General features: G+C 47.4%; 1 protein-coding gene across 1 annotated transcript; it reads left to right on the top strand.

Moving 5' to 3' along the window:
- Nucleotides 1–256: 256 nt before the first annotated feature.
- Nucleotides 257–20,070, top strand: LOC133123413 (kinesin-like protein KIF20A). The gene is made up of 20 exons (XM_061233878.1): nt 257–542; nt 1,679–1,877; nt 3,278–3,397; nt 3,500–3,619; nt 4,199–4,337; nt 6,024–6,199; nt 6,747–6,858; nt 6,944–7,159; nt 7,888–7,999; nt 8,565–8,639; nt 9,567–9,710; nt 10,341–10,509; nt 11,922–12,080; nt 12,745–12,884; nt 13,554–13,656; nt 15,871–16,129; nt 17,231–17,322; nt 17,745–17,882; nt 19,076–19,346; nt 19,970–20,070. Exons 2-20 carry the CDS (start codon nt 1,701–1,703, stop codon nt 20,068–20,070), a joined length of 2,823 nt encoding a protein of 940 aa, XP_061089862.1. The 5' UTR covers nt 257–542; nt 1,679–1,700.
- The last annotated feature ends 714 nt before the right edge of the window (nt 20,071–20,784 follow it).

Consider the following 20,784-nt stretch of genomic DNA (forward strand, 5'->3'; position numbering starts at 1 on the left):
TTGTATGTTACATGAGTTTCCGGTTTTTGGAACCCACATCTCCATAGCCCTCCAAACTCCACCGCGTGTTTGTAGTTTGTAACCAAATATCCTGGCAGCTATGTGGTTGGCTGCTTGAGAAATTCCGTTCTCAGCACCGTAGTCCCTACTGGTCAGGATAATTCCCATTACGTTGATTGGTTGAGTGGCTGGGGCGCGAGGTTTGAATTGGTTGGATGTCCTAAATTTTGGGGAAGAACACACAGGGTCAGAAGAACTGTAGAACATGGAAAACGTTTTGAAGTTTTTGGACAACTAACCTCAAACTTCACTACATGTATGTGGGAAAAAGGCTATGGATTTCGGAAACTAAAGTAGTCAATAGGCTAGCGATGTTCTAAAACCAGCTATATTAAAATTCATGAGTTAGATTAGATTGTTTCTTACTTTTTATAATCTTTTTTTAACAGTAAGTTAGACCTGTGGACAGTCCAAGAGAAGAATTACACAAATAAGCTATTTGCTTGAAGGAATAACTTAACAAGCTTTCTACGGACTAACACGTGAGTACAGTATGATTGTATTACATGTCAACAACCGTAAATAGCTTCCACGATGCTAACTAACCTAATGTTGCTCTATAACAGCAGTTATCGTTTCCGAAGTGTGATTTGACAGCTAACTTACAAGTTATTTGGGTTCTGCAGTTTCTGGCCAACGCGTGTTAGCAACCATTGTGTAAAATCCAGCTTGAAATACCAGCTACCAGTTGTTTCAAAACATAGGTTGAGCTGGTCAAACCAGGTTGAGTATGGAGCTGGTTGAACTGGTCAACCAGCTACTAGCAGTTTCAAAACCTAGCTTCAGCTGTTTTTTTCAGCAGGCTGTGTAGTTAACAACACGAGTAGTCGCTTCATAACACTACAGTAACAGTCCATATTGGTTATAGCGAGCGCCGTGTAACTAGTATTGTGCGTGTCAGATAAATATTCATTATGAAATGCATATTTAAGAAATATTTGCTAGCTATAATTCGCTGTCCAATTAGTTTATTGTAATATATGTCATTAAGCAATGTAAATATTCCATATCTGTCTTCCGCATAACATGTACTGTCTTTGAAGTTACTTGAGTTCAGTTACTTTTGCTGGCAAAACACTACCTATTTACCTTGTAGCTAGATGACGAGGTTTTTGCAGCGGAACTAAAACCAACTTGCACGTTTTTGTGTGTAGGAGCTAACTTAGTTCGCAACTCTAGGATAGAAAGTATCCAACGCTTGCTAATTTAGTTAATCCAGCACTGCTGCACTCCGAAAAAACAAAATAAAGTACGGTAACAAAGTAACGTTACAGTGAAGCGTGAAAGTGGACAGACACAGTCTAGTGTCACCATTAACGACAGTTTGCCCGTGAATGGTGGTCTGTCTCCAGCTCAGTCTATGAGTCAGATGCTAAATTCCTCACCAATATAGAAAGAATGGTCACAACTTCCTACACTTACGGCATCCAGCCACGTAATTTTCTGCCAAACGACATTCCTGGGCGTCTTTAACCCAAAGGCCTGGGCAGTTTTGTAAGAATCATTCCAAAGTGCAACACCCATCCAAAATGCCACTTGCGGTTTATAATTGACAAAGAAACCATTCACACAGTTTGATGAATGTTGAGATGAGCATTTCGCCATTTACCACCTCCAGGTTGACGTCGTTTGCCGTTGCCATGGCATTGTGCGTCGCTCCACCACGTGATCCGCTGTCAGACGAAGAGGAGGCCGCCGTTTTCGAGTCTACAGCGGCCGACCTGGGCGGTGTTGTGGGGTCATGGCGCTACGGCAACACCTTGCACAAGATCTCTCATATCTCCGCTCCAGGGGTGGCCCAAACCCACGGAACCGAGGTGACGTGCCCGCCCGTAACAACTACCCTAGCATATAAATAACCTTTGGTTTAGCCCTTCCCCCCTTCAAAATGATCATCAGAGAATGCTATTTATTTGTTATTTTCCCCGTTATGTAGGTTTGGCAGGTCATTTTGCCCAGTTCAGTACAATTCTAAAAAATCTAATGAATTCTGTTCTGTTAAGGCATTCTTGAACACATTCATTAGTTTGTGTTGAAATAAATGTGTCCACCAGTGTAGTCTTTAGTCCTGCATAAACATCCTTCACCGCGATTGGTCACATTGCCTCCAACCACCTGCTCACAGTGGGTCTTTTTGTTTCTGGCGAGTTGATTTATGTTCTGATTATTTTTCCTGGCGTTTTATAAACTGTATATTTATCCAAACCCGGGACGCTCGGAGCTGCGTTCCCCCAGGACGGCGCTTTCTCCGCAAGCCGTTCATCTATAACCCCCCCCCCCCCACCCCCCACCCCCCTCTTTCATGCACCATCTTCAAGTGTCTCTTTCAGGACTCTGTTAAAGAGCTTGTATGGTGCTCTCACTCTCTATTTTCATCTATCCATCTCTCTTTGTTTCTGCCTCACTCCCTCCTCTCTATATATCTCTCCCACTTTTTTTTCTCTCTCTCTCTCTCCATCTCGATCTCTGCCCTTTTCTATCTCTGTCTCTCAATCTCTCCCTCTTTCTCACAATTCAATTCAAGTTGCTTTATTGGCACGACTAGACACTACATTTCGTATTTCCAAAGCATACAATGTTATATTTTAAAATTTCACATTTCACACAGCATTACTTATACAGTACTGTGCAGAAGTCTTAGGCACCCTAGACTTTATTATATATATGCTTTTTTGTGTGTGTGTGTGTGTGTGTTAGTATAAAAGAACACATTTGAGATTTCAAAATATTCATTTTCCAAAAGATTTAATTTTACAGAGACATTTTACACATTTCTGTACGCAATTGACTACTTTTTACATAAAAACCTGATCATGGCTGTCTGAGATCAGAAGCACGGAACCAACCAAAGTCTGCAGAAGAACTGTGGCAAGTTCTCCAACATGCTTGGAACAACCTCCCTGCTGATTGTCTTATAGAACTGCAGGAGAGCGTTAGCTATCTCAGAGAAGTGATGCAGTTTTAATGCCGAAGGGTGGTCACAAAAAAATATTGATTTGATTCAGTTTTGAACTATTCTGCCAAATTCCTAAAATGTATAGAATGTTTATTTAGGACCTTTCATTGAATCATTTTTGAAAGAATCTTATCTGTACTGAATTTTATACAGGTGCCTAAGACTTTTGCCCAGTACTGTACATCAAAGACTTTAGATAGAAACGACGATAGAACAGTATTCGTACATGAAAACTGGAACTTTCCTCTCTCTCTCTCTCAGACGGGTCAGAGAAAGATGGGAACGCATGAACGAGACGAAGAAAGCTGTGTGGAGAGAGTGAGGGTTTACCTGCGTGTTCGTCCTCTGATGGAGGGAGAGAAGGAGAGAGGAGAGGAACAGGTGAGTAGCATGATGGTGACATGAACAAAGATGAAATTGTTATCTGGGCTAACCGATCTCTCCCTCTCCCTCCCTCTCCCTCCCTCTCATTCTGTTCTGCAGGGGTGTGTGCACATTCAGGACAAGGAGACTCTGTTGCTCAGAGATCCCAGAGATGGTTTAAACACGAAGACCTCAGAGAGAGGGGCCTTTCAGAGTGCGCACAAGTTCACCTTCACTCAGGTAACATACTGATGACATCACTCAGGTAACACACTGATGACATCACCCAAATAATGTACAGTACTGATGCTCATTGTCTCGAAGGTAACACACTGATGACTTCACCTAGACAACGTGCAGTACTTAGCATTAACACTCACTATCACCCATGTAACAAACTGTTACTATCACTTAAGCTTACATTAGGTGACTGCATAAAGGAAAGAAATCTTATACATTTTAAGATTGCCTGATGGTAGCATTCAGCACTGTTACCTGACCTGGGTCAAATACGGAATAGTTTTGGATTCAAATACTTTTCTACCTTTTACTCAGCTTGTCTGATGTGTTGGAACCGATTAAAAACTCTCAAAATGTGCATGCCCTGTCTCCTCGTCCTCTTGGTTGGCTCAATTGTACCAGGCAAGATCAATTGAGCCCAGAACATTATTTGAATCCAAAACAATTTCATATTTGGTCCTGGTCTGATATTACCCAGGTAACACACAACACTATCCAATACAGGTACTATAGCACAGAGACACAGGTGACTGAAGTAAAGAGGAGTCCATGATCTGATGACCCCCTTCCTCCTGGCAGATTCTGGGCCCAGACGCAACCCAGCAGGACATTTTTGAGAGCACCATGAAGCAGACCGTACGGGACGTCCTGCAGGGGGAGAGCAGACTGCTCTACACATACGGCGTGTCCAACTCGGGCAAGACCTACACTGTGCAGGGTGAGGCGTTGTGCTCTACACACACATACATGCACACACACACAAATACACACACACACACAAATACACACACACACACACACACACACACACACTACCTACACTGTGCAGAGTGAGGCGCTGTGCTCTACACACACACACACACACACACACACACACACACACACACACACGCATGCACGCACGCAAGGCCTACACTGTGCAGGGTGAGGCGCTGTGCTCCACACACATGTACACACACACACACACACACACACATGCAATACCTACACTGTCCAGGGTAAGATGCTGTGCTCCACACACGTGCACACACATACACACACACATACACTTCCATAAATTAGTTTAACGCCCCCCGACGATTCTGCGCTGACTAATTGTTTGTAATCCAAGTTTACAGCAGTATCCTCCATGCATCAGTGCATTAACTCAGTCGTCAGGGGGTGGTGGGGCAGTTATAAGACTTTCCGTTTTACGGCGCGTTTAATTTCTAAGCAGATGTCTTTAACTCGGGGTGAGCTGCGTAAAATTCATTTTTCGAGCTGAAGCTCCGCTCAAGGCTGCTTTCGCAGGGTTCCACCCGGGAACTGAACACGCCGTAGCTTCAAGGTTTGGGTGAAAATCTTGGCTTCTTCGCCGAGAACCCAGCGCTGCTGCCAGTTTTATAAAAGGAGAGGCGTTTCCATCACATTAATTTGGGTAACTGCATCCCCCCAAAGTGCCTACTCAACATATTCCCCCCAATAAGGGTGGTGGGGGAAGATTTGAGTGTTTCAGCATATTGCTTTCATCGTCGAGTACTGTTCTCCAGGCAGTCTTGAACACCCAGAGCTTCCGTTTGTGTTGATTAGCTTTAGTATCCCTTCCCCGTACTGCCCCTTTCCTGCTCACTGTCCTTGGCTTTCTGAATATTCATTTTGCACACAGCTATCATTATTCATCTTACTGACGCGGAAACCTATTATTCATTACTTATCCATGCCAATGCCGAGACTAGGCATTAGTAGCCGATCGATGAGTTTTCTCTGATCTAGTTTACGCCTCACAGCAAGGAGGTCCTGGGTTTGAATCCCCGTCGGCCGGGGCCTCTCTGTGCAGAGTTTGCATGTTCTCCACGTGTCTGTGTGGGTTTCCTCCGGGTACTCCGGTTTCCTCCCACAGTCCAAAGACATGCAGGTTAGGCTGATTGGAGAGTCTAAATTGCCCGTAGGTATGAGTGTGTGAGTGAATGGTGTGTATGCCCTGCGATGGACTGGCGACCTGTCCAGGGTGTATTCCTGCCTTTCGTCCAATGTATGCTGGGATAGGCTCCAGCCCCCCTGCGACCCTATTCAGGATAAGCGGGTTAGGAGAATGAATGAATGAATGAATGAATGGTCTAGTTTAGGGGTGGTGACGCCTGATCCTGGAGTGCCAGAAAAGTTCTCAGAGACTCAAATTCGATTACTGAGTCTCCGGACGATATCAGGTCCTGCCAGACCTGGATCCAATGCATCATTGTTTTAGATTCAAATACTTTTGTGCGTTTTACTGGCATCAAAAGGTCAGTTTTGGTTGGCTCAATTGCACCAGGCAAGATCAATCGAGCGCAGAGAAGTATTTGAATCCAAAACAATTGCGTATTTGACCTGCATGGCCTGTCCGGAATTGAGCATCCTAACCGCTGGGTGGTCACTCTACCCCCAGGAACGGGTCGTGAAGCAGGGCTCCTGCCCCGCGCCCTGGTCTCCATTTTCGGGAGGCTGCAGGGACGTCTGTACGGCTCTCCGGACCTGAAGCCCGCTCTGTGCCAGGAGGTGCGGAGGCTGAGCGATGCGGAGGTCCGCGTCGAGGAGGCGCGCAGGGACTCCCTGCTGAAGGAGGTGAGAGGAGAAGAACCCATCTCAGATCACTGCGTTACGTTTATTTAGCAGATGCCTCTATCCAAAGCGACGTACAATAAGTGCACAGCGTGGGTCATTAGAACAACTACAGAACATACAGTTTCAGTTGTCTCCACCCATGAACGTCAAGTCTAGTTCACATGGTAAATATAGGCCAAGTCGAGGTATGGTATGTCAAACTAGAAACACGGCATGATACAATAGATATGGTCAACATCTACAGCTCCAAGATAGATATAAAAGCAATGTGACAGTGCTCAATGTAAATACAAAGCACAAGAAGAGAGGTCTAGAAGATTAAGATGATACAAGCGATAGCCTATTTGACCCATATTCTACCCCTGTGGGTAGAGCAGGCCTGCCCAACCCTGTTCCTGGAGAGCTACCGTTCTTTAGGTTTTCACTCCGACCCTAACAAAGCACACCTCAATCAACAGCTAGAGATCCCGTTGAGCTGTTAATTAGTAGACTCAGGAGCGATAAATTAGGATCGCTGGGAGTGATGGTGTCTCTTCTCTAACCTCAGGAGGAAGGCTCAGTTTCCCAGAATTCCCGGCTGAGAGGCGGAGTCAGCGTAAGTTGTGACAGCGGCATTGGGGGCGTCTCTTCGGGCAGCTGCATCAGCGCTGGGCTGGAAGGTGAGGAATGGTTTGGAGAGAGGGTTTGGGTTCGAACCTCCCCTCTGCACGACATTAACCCCTCTCACTCTCCCTCCCCCTGCAGATTTGGACAGCCTATGTCTGGACCCTGACCTCCTGTCCCACAGCGGAGGGAACATTCCGGAGGAGGAAGGGGTGAGGTTCTCCGTCTGGGTCTCCTTCTTCGAGATCTACAACGAGTTCCTGTACGATCTGCTGGAGGCCCCGCCCACACCGCCGTCACGGAAACGGGCCACCCTGCGCCTGAGCGACGATCGCCACGGCAACCCCTACGTCAAAGGTAAACAATAACGTGCTGACTTACACGGTCATGCATGCGTCAGCATAACATTGTGATGAGAACAGGCCGTTCTCATCACTGCCAAGCAGTGCTCGCCTTTTCCAGTGTAAGTGTACCGAAGTGTCCCTGAGCAAGACACTTAGATTGTGTGTTCTCGGTGAAGTCGTGCGTAGGCAGTGCTGGTTGTGTGTTCTCAGTGAGACGTGCGTGGGCATTGCTGGTTGTGTGTTCTCAGTGAAGACGTGTGTAGGCATTGCTGGTTGTGTGTTCTCAGTGAGATGTGTGGGCATTGCTGGTTGTGTGTTCTCAGTGAAGACGTGTGTGGGCAGTGCTGGTTGTGTGTTCTCAGTGAAGACGTGCGTAGGCATTGCTGGTTGTGTGTTCTCAGTGAGACGTGTGTGGGCATTGCTGGTTGTGTTCTCAGTAAAGACGTGTGGGCATGGCTGGTTGTGTGTTCTCAGTGAGACGTGTGTGGGCATGGCTGGTTGTGTGTTCTCAGTGAGACGTGTGTGGGCATTGCTGGTTGTGTTCTCAGTAAAGACGTGTGTGGGCATGGCTGGTTGTGTGATCTCAGTGAGACGTGTGTGGGCAGTGCTGGTTGTGTGTTCTCAGTGAGACGTGCATAGGCAGTGCTGGTTGTGTGTTCTCAGTGAGACGTGTGTGGGCAGTGCTGGTTGTGTGTTCTCACCGGTGTGTCCGTCTGTCCTCCCTCGGTGCTGGACGGACAGACCTCACCTGGGTGCAGGTACGCAGCGCAGAGGAGGCCTGGAGGGTGCTGAGGATTGGCCGCCGCAACCAAAGCTTCGCTAGTACGCACCTGAACCACGCTTCGAGCCGCAGGTACACACACACACATACACACACACACACACCTGAACCACGCTTCGAGCCGCAGGTACACACACACACACACACACATACACACACACACACACACACACCTGAACCACGCTTCGAGCCGCAGGTACACACACACACACATACACACACACACACACCTGAACCACACTTCGAGCCGCAGGTACACACAGACCTGATTCGCACGTCTAGCCGCAGGTACACACACACACACACACCTGAACCACGCGTCAAGCTGCAGGTAGACACACACACACACACACACACACACACACACACTCACCTCAACCATACTTCCTGCCGCAGGTACACAATCTCATTCGCTTTCTCTCCCTCACTCACTCTCTCTCTGTCTCTCTTACTGTCTCTGTCTCTCTGTTTCTCCCTCCCTCACTCTCTCTCTCACTCTCTCCTCTCTGTCTCTGCTGTATTTCACCCACAGTGAGGAGACCTGAAACTCCAGTGCAGTACTGTGGTGTAAGTGTGCGGTAATGGAGCGGGTGTGTTTTTGTTTATAAATGCTCTCTCTCTCTATCTCTCTCCCCAGTCACAGCATCTTCTCCCTTCGTCTGCTGCACATTCACCCAGAGGGCGAGAGAGGACACTGCACACACACCAGCGAGTGAGTACCCCTGCACTCTGTGTGCGTGCGTGCGTGCGTGCGTGCGTGCGTGCGCGCGTGCGCGCGCGCTTACTGAATGATTAAGTCCTCTGTATGTCCAGGCTGATGGTGTTTGTATGTGTGTGTTTTATGTCACTGTCCTGTGTGTGTGTGTGTGTGTGTGTGTGTATATATGTGTGCTTACTGAATGATTAAGTCCCCTGTATGTTCAGGCTGACTGCGTGTGTATGTGTGTGTGTTTTATGACCCAGTCCCCTGTGTGTGTGTGTGTGTGTCCAGGCTGATGGTGTGTATATATGTAACATAACATAAGGTCATGGTGAGAACAGGCCATTCAGCCCAATAATGTTTGCCTTTTTTTGCCCCTAAGTGTACCTACTGCCTAGTTTGCCTAAAAGCTAAATAATACCTAGTATCAGCCTGGTCTTGAAAACCCCCGGTGTTTCTGCCTCTACTACTATTCCACATATTGACCACTCGCTGTGTGAAAAAAGACTTCCTAATATCTGTGTGGAATTTCTCCTTTGCCAATTCCCATTTGTGCCCTCTCGTTCTGCTAACCAAACTCACCCTGAAGAATCACCTTTAATTCACTTTGTTAATCCCTGTAATGAATTTAAAAGCCTCAATCAAATCCCCCTTAAGTCTCCTTCTACTAAGCTTAAAGAGATTAAGCATCTTAAGTCTATCCTTGTAACTTATCTTTTACACATGGAATCAATCTAGTTGCCCTTTCCAGTGCCTCTATATCTTTCTTATAGTGCACCCCCCAGAACTGCACACCACAACTGTGTGTGTGTGTGTGTGTGTGTGTCTGTATTCAGGCTGACAATGCGTGTATATTAGTGTGTTTTATAACCCTCTTTCCTGTGTGTGTGTGTGTGTGTGTGTGTGTGTGTGTGTGTGTGTGTGTGTGTGTGTGTTCAGGCTGACGGTTTGTGACCTGGCTGGGTCGGAGCGCTGTAAGGACCAGTGCAGTGGGGAGCGCATGAAAGAGGCCAACAACATCAACACCTCCCTGCACACACTGGGACGCTGTGTTACTGCACTGAGACACAACCAGAGCAACAGGTATATACACACACATATATACACATACACATACATACACACACACACACTCACACACTGGGGCGTTTGTTACAGCACTCAGACACAACCAGAGATGCAGGTATACACACACGCACACAGACACACACACACATTCGTCTAGCATTGTCAGTGTGCAGTTACTGGAGAAATGGGTCTTGCTGGCACACTACCAAAAGGTCACCATGACTAGTATTCAATATGCACAGACACACTAACTCATCTCTGAGAAAGTGCATCTCAGTGTTTCACCTGTCAATACTTTTAATTTAATTAACTACAGTTTCACAGGAATGAAATGAAAGCAGCAAAGAAATTGTGTGTTTTATTATGGTAATCTAGACTTAATATGATTGAACTGTTTGATTGAGTTATGCACTGTATAAATTAGATTTTGGGAACACTCCCTAAAAGACCGACTCTGATGAGGCTGTGTTCGAAACCGCATACTAGCATACGACTCGTACTAAATCTCAGAACGACCTTCATTGATATGGAGTGAGAGTAGTGTGCGGAGTGTGCGGTTTGGGACACAGCTGTGTAATCATCGCTGCAGCGGTACCATAGACGGGTGTCTGACGCGGGCGGTGGCACTTCCTGTCTCCCCCGCAGGTCGCGGCTCCCCCTGGTGGTGCCGTTCCGGGACAGCAAGCTGACGCGGGTGCTGCAGGGCTTCTTCAGCGGGCGGGGCCGCTCCTGCATGGTGGTCAACATCAACCCCTGCGCCTCCACCTACGACGAGACGCTGCAGGCGCTCAAGTTCTCCGCCATCGCCACCCAGGTACGCAGTTTCTGCGTATTCCTATACTTCTGAGGACTGTGTGTGTGTTTGTGTGTGTGTGTGTGTGTGTCTGTGTGCCTCCACCTATGATGAGACGCTGCAGGCGCTCAAGTTCTCCGCCATTGCCACCCAGGTGTGTGTGTGCGTATTCCTATACTTCTGAGGACTGTGTGTGTTTGTCTGTGTGTGTGTGTGTGTGTGTGCGTATTCCTATACTTCTGAGGACTGTGTGCGCGCAACACCCAGGTACGCCTTACACACTGTTTGTTTGTGTGCGTATTCCTATTCTTCTGCGGACTGGGTTTGTGTGTGTGCCTCCACCTATGATGAGACGCTACAGGCGCTAAAGCTCTCCTCCATCACCACCCAGGTACAATGTGGGTGTGTGTGTGTGTGTGTTCACAGCAAATTCCTCATATACACAAATATATTGTGTGTGTGAGTGTGTGTGTGTGTGTGGTGTGCGTGTGCTTCCACCTACGACGAGACGCTGGAGACGCTAAAGCTCTCCACCATTGCCACCCAGGTACACTATGGGTGTGTGTGTGTGCGTGTGTGTGTTCACAGCAAATTCCTCATATACATACAGATATTGTGTGTCAGTGGTTCGATCCCCAGTTCGATCCCCGATGTAGCCGCAATAAGATCTGCACAGCCATTGGGCCCTTGAGCAAGGCCCTTAACCCTGCATTGCTCCAGGGGGGGATTGTCTCCTGCTTAGTCTAATCAGTTGTACGTCGCTCTGGATAAGAGCGTCTGCCAAATGGCATTAATGTAATGTGTGTGTGTGTGTGTGTGTGTGTGTGTGTGTGTGTGTCGTGTGCCTCCACCTACGACGAGACGCTGCAGGCGCTAAAGTTATCTGCCATCGCCACGCAGGCACACTATGTGTGTGTGTGTGTGTGTGTGTGCGCGCGCACGTATTCCTATACTTCTGAGAATACTTCCTTATGGATGCACAGATCTTATGCGCGTGTTATGTTTGCTGTTTTTCTGTGTGTGTATGTGTGTGTGTGTGTGTGTGTGTGTGCACGCACATGTTCATGTGTTTGTGTGTATTCTGTGCCTTGTCTATTACCCTGTTCACGAAAACATCCACAGAAGTGCTGCCCACTGGGCACGTATTGTTTACTCATTTTGTCCGGTCGAAGAAAACTCCCTGTCTCTGCAACTTAGAACCATCCGTGCTGCATCGTAAGAGGCATGAATATTCAGGAAGAAACCTGCCTTGACAGCGTTTTTATTGCCTTGAGCAAAAGTTCTGCCCACGTCTACGGCAAATCGCCTCGGATCCAAATGAGCCTCCGTCTCTCCGCCACTGAACGGGCATAATTCATCATCGTTTCCGCTCTCTTGGCTGTAGCCCTCCTCTGGCCCAGCCTCAGGCATCTTCCTCTGCTCCTCTTCATCAGCTTGTGCACGCTCCGTCCTCCAAGGCGCACGTGGCCTTCATCCAATCGCTGCTGCGGTCGAACGGGCTGCAGACCAATCCGAATGTTCGGGAGGAGGAGGAGGAGGAGGGAGAGTGCAGCCAGGAGGAAGAGGGTGACATCACCATGTTTGACCCCGAGGTTGGTTCCTGCGCTTTTACGAGCCGCTCCCCTGAATCTGTTCTCTACTCTGGGGCTACACAGGACCCTCTCCTGAATCTGTTCTCTTTTCTGGGGCTACAGAGGACCAGGGCTGTCTATTCCTGACCAGGTCTAACCCCAGAGCTATAATCTGTCCAAACATAATGATTATTATACAACAGTTTCCACCTCACAATTTGATGCCTTCAAATGAGTGACATTACCTCACAATAAGCCAGTCCTAGCTTGGCAAAACCAAACCGCTTTGTTTACATTCAGTTTATTCAATGTGTCAGAGATAGCATAAACCCATAGCGCAGCTACACTAGAGAAGTGCTCTGTTCTGTCGTTAAAAAGCAACAGAAAAATACTTAGATTCTGACTTCTTCTTTACGTTTTTCTTCTTTGTAACGTGTCGATGAAACTGTTGTATAACTGCGATAATACACTTAGTCGTGATCTACTGTGAGATGATGTCACTGCTGAGCTGACCTACAGCTCTTGTCATTCACAAACGCAGTAGGGCTGCGTGATATGTCACATATTCATCGAGATATGAACATGCGAGATAAACACATCGCGTTCTGGTGTAGTATTGCATAATTACTGCCTTTGCCTCGCTGCTGAAAGGAGTTTTACAGCGACAGGGCCGTTTCTCCTGCAGGAGCTGGTGCGTGCCATCGAGGTTCTGAAGAAGGAGGTGCAGAGGCAGAGGGAGGAGAGGGAGGTGCTGGAAGGCAGAGTGAGGGAGCAGGTGTGCGGGGAGATGATGGAGGTGATCGCTCACATGGAGGACGACTTCAGGTACGGGGGAGGAGGAGGCAGAGAAGTAGGAGGAGGAGGGCTTGCATCATTGGGTTCTTAAACTGGCCAATACAGGAAGATTTAGTACTGGGGCTTTTGTACAACGTTTCTTGCTTTTGTATCGTGACATTTCTATTTTATCCACTCAGCAGTGTGTTTGTTTCATGGACTGCCAATCAGAAACAAACGTGAATATCCATATAGGATGGCCACGCCGTGTTAGATATCCTACTCAAATCTATGTTATGTGTGTTGTATGAGGCTGATGTGTGTGTGTTGTGTGAGGTTTGTGTGTGTGTGTGTGTGTGTGTTGTATGAGGTTGATGTGTGTTGTGTGTGTGTGTTGTATGATGCTGATGTGTGTTGTGTGTATGTGTTGTATGAGGTTGGTGTGTGTGTTGTATGAGGCTGATGTGTGTGTGTGTGTGTGTTGTATGAGGTTTGTGTATGTGTTGTATGAGGCTGATGTGTGTGTGTGTGTTGTGTGAGGTTTGTGTGTGTGTGTGTGTGTGTGTGTGTTGTATGAGGTTGATGTGTGTTGTGTGTGTGTGTGTTGTATGAGGCTGATGTGTGTTGTGTGTGTGTTGTATGGTTGTATGAGGTTTGTGTGTGTGTGTGTGTGTGTGTGTGTGTGTGAGGCTGACGTGACACTCCTGCCTCTCTGTACAGGGAGACTCTGGAGTCAGAGAGGGCTCTGATGGAGGAGCGATACGAGGACAAGGTCTCCAACCTGCAGAAGAGCCTGAAGAGATTCTACAGCCAGGAGATAGAGGTGAGACACACTACACCCACCAGAGAGATTCTACAGCCAGGAGATAGAGGTGAGACACACTACACCCACCAGAGAGATTCTACAGCCAGGAGATAGAGGTGAGACACACTACACCCACCAGAGAGATTCTACAGCCAGGAGATAGAGGTGAGACACACTACACCCACCAGAGAGATTCTACAGCCAGGAGATAGAGGTGAGACACACTACACCCACCAGAGAGATTCTACAGCCAGGAGATAGAGGTGAGACACACTACACCCACCAGAGAGATTCTACACCCGGGAGATCGAGGTGAGACACACTACACCCACCAGAGAGATTCTACAGCCAGGAGATAGAGGTGAGACACACTACACCCACCAGAGAGATTCTACAGCCAGGAGATAGAGGTGAGACACACACTACACCCACCAGAGAGATTCTACACCCAGGAGATAGAGGTGAGACACACACTACACCCACCAGAGAGATTCTACACCCCGGAGATAGAGGTGAGACACACTACACCCACCAGAGAGATTCTACACCCAGGAGATAGAGGTGAGACACTACACCCACCAGAGAGATTCTACACCCAGGAGATAGAGGTGAGACACACTACACCCACCAGAGAGATTCTACACTCAGGAGATAGAGGTGAGACACACACTACACCCACCAGAAAGATTCTATACCCACCACAAAAATATGCTACTCCACCCAGACATGCTACATCCAATGTGCTTCATCATTTTCTCATATTAAAACTGTTTTGATTATAGGTTATTCATTTAAGCTTATAAATTATGACTTATAGCTCCAAAAATAAATGAAATGGAAGCAAAGATTCCAAGCAACGAATGATTAAAACTGGTGCATTTTCAGATCACGTTTACAGCTAAATTGACCACATTTCCTGATGCGTTCAACCGAAAATAAATTGACGGCAGTACGATTCAGCCTCAGGACAGCACCTTACAAACACGTCGTGGAAATTTCAGCACAGAAAAGAAGAAACCGCAGTACCTTCTCCAGTTCCACTCCCCGGCCCTGATCTAACCGCCACGGCTGATTTAACAGACCCGAGACGCGTAGCCAAAGTTCCCAAAGCTTCGCTCCCCGAAGTTCTCAAAGCTGAACCCGGGACAGGAGTGCGAGAGCACGCTGTGCTTCAGTACACAAATACAAAATATCAATAAAAACCAATCAAATTCATGCAGGGTCCTGTTCTGTAGGATATTAAACCCACTGTGCATTGCCCAAGGTGAGCGTCGCTGGCAGGAGAATATATAGCCAGCCTTCCCCCGACCTGCTGAGTTTATAGTCTGAATTTATTAGATGGACCGTTTTTATAGCTTTCCAGCTCTTTAGCGAATTGAAGGGACGGCCTATTCGGCTTGTGTGCTAGTGGGATTTTATTTCAATATTCGGTAATTCTGCATTGCAGAAATAATTGTTAGTAGTGTTATGGTTTTATTGAAGTATGATTGGACTGTGACGAGAGAGAGCGAGGGAGGGAGAGAGAGAGGGAGGGAGTGGGGAAGACGGAGGGAGGGAGGGAGGGAGAGAAAGAGAAGGGAGACCATTGCAAGCAGAGGTTTTATATGTTTATATGTCAGATTCCTCTGAAGCTTACCCCTCCTCTCTGATTGGTCTCTGGACACCACTGGTCAAAAGCATAATGCCCAATCATATGCCATGGAGGGGAGGGCTGGTTTTCATTCCAGCGAGGAGGGTGTTCATTAGTGAAAGCAGCTGGTGTCGTGATTGGTTGGAATGAGAACCTGCGTACTCTCAGCCCTGCATGGCACAAGACTGGGCACTCCTGCAATTGACCCTCGGTTTTTAACAGGGTGTCAGTGGACCCTGGTGGGCCTTAAAGGTACTGTAGGGGGGGTCCCTGGCCAGACTAGATATGCAGCGACTTTCTTTATGTAGATTTGGGAATTTCATTTAGATATAACCCTTTTGAGCTTATGATGGAGGTCCTGGGATGCTTTTGAGCATTGTGCTTATGCGTGTGCTATGAGCATACAACTACAATCAGCTACTTTAATGTATGTGCTGATGTGAGTGTGTAGATAAAATAAGATGCTAATCTGTGCACTGATGTGAGCTAAAACTTTAAATCTGCCGTTTATAATGATACGAACTGGTCTCTACAGGTGCGTTTGGGTTCGTATCGTGGTCTGAACCTGACGCAGCTCATGGTTATTTCTCTCTTCCTGTCAGGAGCGGGATGAACAGATCGGGCGGATGGCCGCTGACCTGCGGAGGAGTGCGGAGGGGGGGTCCGGGGTGAGCGACGCACTGCCCCACCCAGAAACTCCCCGTCTCCCCCGGCGACAAGCCTCCTCCTCTCCTTCCTCCTCCTCCTCCTCCTCCTCCTCCTCGTTCTGCTCCTCCTCATACTTCTCCGTGGCGGAGGAGTTGAGCAGAGTCCAGGCCGAGCTGGAGCAGTGTCGCTCCGACCTGCGGGAGAAAACGCGGGGTGAGGACGAACACAGTGTGTAACACACAGGGCCTGTTTCAGGCACACGTTCAGCGTAGTCCTACACTACATTCAGTTTCGAGGGGGGATTCTCCTTGCAAATCTCATTAGGCCAGGATTAAGCCTAATCTGTGTCCGTGAAACCAGCCTACGCTACAGTATGATTCGCTGCCAAATTTTTTTTTATCTGTCTTAACAAGCGTTTTTACTCTTGTAATGACGTTTGAAATGCTTTTTTCTCAAGTGAAATGGTCTTGCGTCACCGTTGGCAAATCTTGAAATGAGTCAACCTGTCTTTCTTATTTGTCATATTTAGCAAAAAAGTTATAGAATGAATATTTTAGGTCTAGAAACAAGACTAAAATACTGGTTGTGAGTGACTGCAGTGAAGATACGGGTCTACACTATATTATGCTATTCTTTCTTTAAAAAGCATTTTAGTCTTGTGATGAGATTTTAAATATCATTCCTTTCTCTCAAGGAGAAAATTCTAGCTTGTTTGAAGTTTTTTTAACGTTGCTATTGGCAAATCTTGAAATGAGTCAAACTGTTTCACCTCATTGGCAATCGTTCTGTCATTTAGCAAAAAAGTAATAGAAATACGATTCTAAATATAAGACTAAATGCTTGTTAAGATTGTCTTTTTTTTTGTGTATGATGTAATATGTTCCATAATATCAACATAAACATTCCTGAATTGTCATGGTGACTATGAAAGTGTTGCCATATTATGCTGTTGAATAAGTGTCAGGGGCTCTAGAATTAAGAGATGTCAGTCTCAATGGGGCTGTCCTGGTCAAGGGTAGATAAATGAAATGAACACAGGGTGGTCTGTAACAAGCCACTGCTGGGTTTTTATGGACATCCCTATCTGTACATGAAAGTTATTAATATCAGAGCGATTGAGCTCCACTACTCAACTGGTTCACTGTCATAGATTTCCTTCGTTTGAAAAGCTCTATACGTTTGGCTTAACAGTGTACACTGCAAAAAAGGTATTTTAGTCATATTCATACTTAAAATCTTATTTCTATTTTGAATGAGTAACTGCTGTAACTGACCGTGTGTCCGTGGACCCCCCCCCCCCCCCCCCCCCCCCAGAGCTGAGGCGCTGCCAGGGCCTGCTGTCTCTGCCCCCCCCCTCCAACACCCTCACCTCCGCTGTGGACCACAAGCTGCAGGAGGGACAGCGGGTCAGTACTGCGTGTGTGTGCGCATGTGTGCGTGTGTGTCTGAGCGAGCCTATTAAACACTCAAAAACTGCAAACCTTCACCCATTGGTCGTCTCAACTGCGCGAAATCAATCGAGCACAGAAAAGTATTGAATCCAAAACAATTGCAATGTTGTTTTGGATTCGATACAATGTTACAACGCAATTACAGATTTGAGTGCATTTGTTTTGTGTGTGCAAAAGGGCTCTTTATGGCTCAGTGATGGATTTGTTTAATCTGTTTTCGCATAACTGTTGCCCCGCCCACTATTCTCCTCTTTCCCTCTCTGCTTTTTCTTTACTTGCCTCAACTATTCTTTTCTTTTCTCTCTCTCCCCCTCTCCCTTGCTCTCTCTCTCTCCCTCTCTCTCTCCCCTATCTCTCTCTCTCTCTCTCTCTCTCAGTGTCTGCGGCAGCTGCGGATGGATCTGCAGGGTATGGGCAGGGATCTGCAGGCTGCAGGGAGGGCCTGTTGCCATAACACCAGCGGGGAGAGACTGCGCCTCACGCTGGCCAAAGCTGACGGCACGCTGGCCAAGCAGGTAAAACCAGGCACACTGACCTACTCACTGACCTACTCACTGATCTACACACTGACCTACTCACTCAACCAGGCACACTGACCTACTCACTGACCTACACACTGACCTACTCACTGACCTACTCACTGACCTACACACTGACCTACTCACTGACCTACTCACTGACCTACACACTGACCTACTCACTGACCTACTCACTCAACCAGGCACACTGACCTACTCACTGACCTACTCACTCAACCAGGCACACAGCACACTGACCTACGCACTGACCTACGCACTGACCTACACACTGACCTACACACTCAACCAGGCACACTGACCTACTCACTGACCTACTCACTCAACCAGGCACACTGACCTACACACTGACCTACACACTCAACCAGGCTCACGGCACACTGACCTACACACTCAACCAGGCACACTGACCTACTCACTGACCTACTCACTCAACCAGGCACACTGACCTACACACTGACCTACACACTCAACCAGGCTCACGGCACACTGACCTACTCACTCAACCAGGCACACTGACCCACTCACTGACCTACACACCCAATCAGACCCACAGCACACTGACCTATTCATGCAATCTGACCCACAGCACACTGACCTACTCACCCAATCTCAACCAGACCAACAATGCACTGAGCTACTCACACTGACCTACTCACTCCATCAGATCCCCTGACATAAGCTGAAAGGTCAATTAAGAAAATGGGGTCATGATGATAGTCTGCCACTGCATTCTTCATGCATGACCGTTTCCACCAATACATTATTTTTATTCCTCCTCCTCTCTCTTTCTCCATTTCTCCTTTTCTCTCCCTCCATCCCTGCCTAACCCCTCACGCCCACCGCAGGTCGATTGTTTCGACATCACGCGTTGCAAAAGAAATCCGCTAAAGGATGCACTCCTTTGAGATTGGAATGTCCTCAAAAGACGGCGGACCATGAATGATTTCCGGTTCAGTGGAGAACCACGGAGACCAGTACAGATTAAATAAGCGATTGGAAAGAGCCCTTGGGTTTTATTTTGAGGTCGGGGGGAGCGGAGATACAGGCCTGTTCTTTTCATCCTCATTCTCTTTCCCTGTTCCTCTCCTCTTCTAATACTCTCTCCATCCCTCTCTCCCCCTGGCCCCGCCCACACTCTCCTCCACCCTCCCACCCTCCCACCCCCTCAGGACCAGGCCCTGGGGGAGCTGCAGAACAGCCTCCTATTGGTCAAAATGGACCTCAGGAAGAAGACTGACAGACTGGCCCAGCTGAAGGCCACGCCTACGCCCGCTCCCCATGCCCCGCCCACCCCCAGCCCCTCCTGTACGAAGAGGGGCTTCGGGGGGGCGGAGTCCGGGGCTGAAAACACCCGCCCCGAGAAACGCCCCCTCCTCCGCACCCCGGCACGGAAGGCCCCCGCCACCCCGACCACGCCCCGTTCCAAAATCCTACGCCCCCGTCACGGATCTCCCCCTCCCGTCCCAACCCCGCCCCACAAAAGCAAGGGGTGTGTTCTTTAAGTTAGCGCAGCACTAGCTTTCCTGCTCTGATGTAATCGTGGGGTTTTTGAAGGGCGCTGAGTTGATTTGAGGGGGAAGAATTTGCGCCGCTGTTTGAAAGGATATTGATTGGAGGGGAACGGAAAATTGACAGACATTTGAACAACATGCACCCACTGGTACACGATGACGTAAAATCTCATTTCAAATCATTTTTCCAGGAAGTGGATGGTAAAAAGCCCCAGTGTTAAAATACTCAAGTATTACAATTTTACACATTTATAAAATTATATGGTTTTTACATGTTTGTAAGGTTATGAAGAATTGACTAAATTGAGGAAAAAGTGAATTTTGACACCAAGCCAGCGACTTTGGCGGGGTGCCCACCTGTCCAGACGGATAAGCTTTTAGCACAGGATGGGAGAACGATAATAAACCCCACGAAATGGAAGGAGCTACCTCAAGCTATTAGCCACTCCCCAACTTAAATCATCTAAACAAAAGTTTACCGTAGAGAGAACCCTTCTTCAAACAAGTCTGAGACTGACAGCTCATTCTAGCTTCACCCGTTTTCTGTTTTAGGAAAGCTGAGGCCCACAGCGTTTCGACTGTGCGGAGATTATTACAACCCCGCCCCCCCCACCGGTTACCTCACTGCGTCTGTGAGGACACGAGGGAGCTGAAGGATTAGTTGCTGAAATTAGTTTAAATACCCAGTGCAATCAAAATCATATGTTTCATAATGATTTATAAAAATCATTATATCATTAGAGTTTTTCATGAAGAACCAAAGAAAACCAACACTAGGATATTAAGCCTATTTATTTGTTGAGAATTGAAGTTTAGTTAAAAAAAAAAGTTTTAGTTTTTTTTCTGTGCCTGAAAGCAAGAAAGCTCTTATCCTGTGCAAATAACTTTTTATTGGCCTTTTGGGCTAAGTTTTATCCTCTTTATGTTTCAACCAATCAGCGGTGTGACCGTTTAGTGGGCTGCCAATCAGAAGTGAATATAGTAAGTATTCATAGGCGTTGTGTCAAACCTGCGGATCTCATGATTAGAAGTGACACGCATAACACCAAAAAGGACATAATTATTTTCATGTTCATGTCAATCATGTCATGTTTTCTGTCAATTTTGAATATTTATCTTGACTCTTAAACGAGCATTTTTATTTTTTTTCTTTAACGATTTTTTAAGTGTTCTGAGCTTCCTCGTGTGATGAAATCTCCTGGCCTAATCACAGTTGAGCCCTGTAGCGGAGTGCTCTCTGGTTTGACGCGGGGCTGTGCCGTTAATCACCTATAGCCTGGAGTTTTCGTCCCTGACCCAGTACTCACCCCCAAAACACACTTAATGCATGCGCCATCGGCTCCCAATGATTACCTCAAATATTTGAT

Source organism: Conger conger, chromosome 3 (genome assembly GCF_963514075.1).
Source record: "Conger conger chromosome 3, fConCon1.1, whole genome shotgun sequence".
NCBI lineage: Eukaryota > Metazoa > Chordata > Actinopteri > Anguilliformes > Congridae > Conger > Conger conger.

What these genes read in the sequence shown, in the direction of transcription:
- LOC133123413 (XM_061233878.1), top strand. Translation starts at nt 1,701, where the DNA reads ATGGCATTGTGCGTCGCTCCACCACGTGATCCGCTGTCAGACGAAGAG. An exon ending in CCTGCGGGAGAAAACGCGGG is followed by an intron (nt 16,130 to 17,230) that starts GTGAGGACGAAC and finishes CCCCCCCCCCAG; the next exon opens with AGCTGAGGCGCTGCCAGGGC. An exon ending in AGCTGCAGGAGGGACAGCGG is followed by an intron (nt 17,323 to 17,744) that starts GTCAGTACTGCG and finishes TCTCTCTCTCAG; the next exon opens with TGTCTGCGGCAGCTGCGGAT.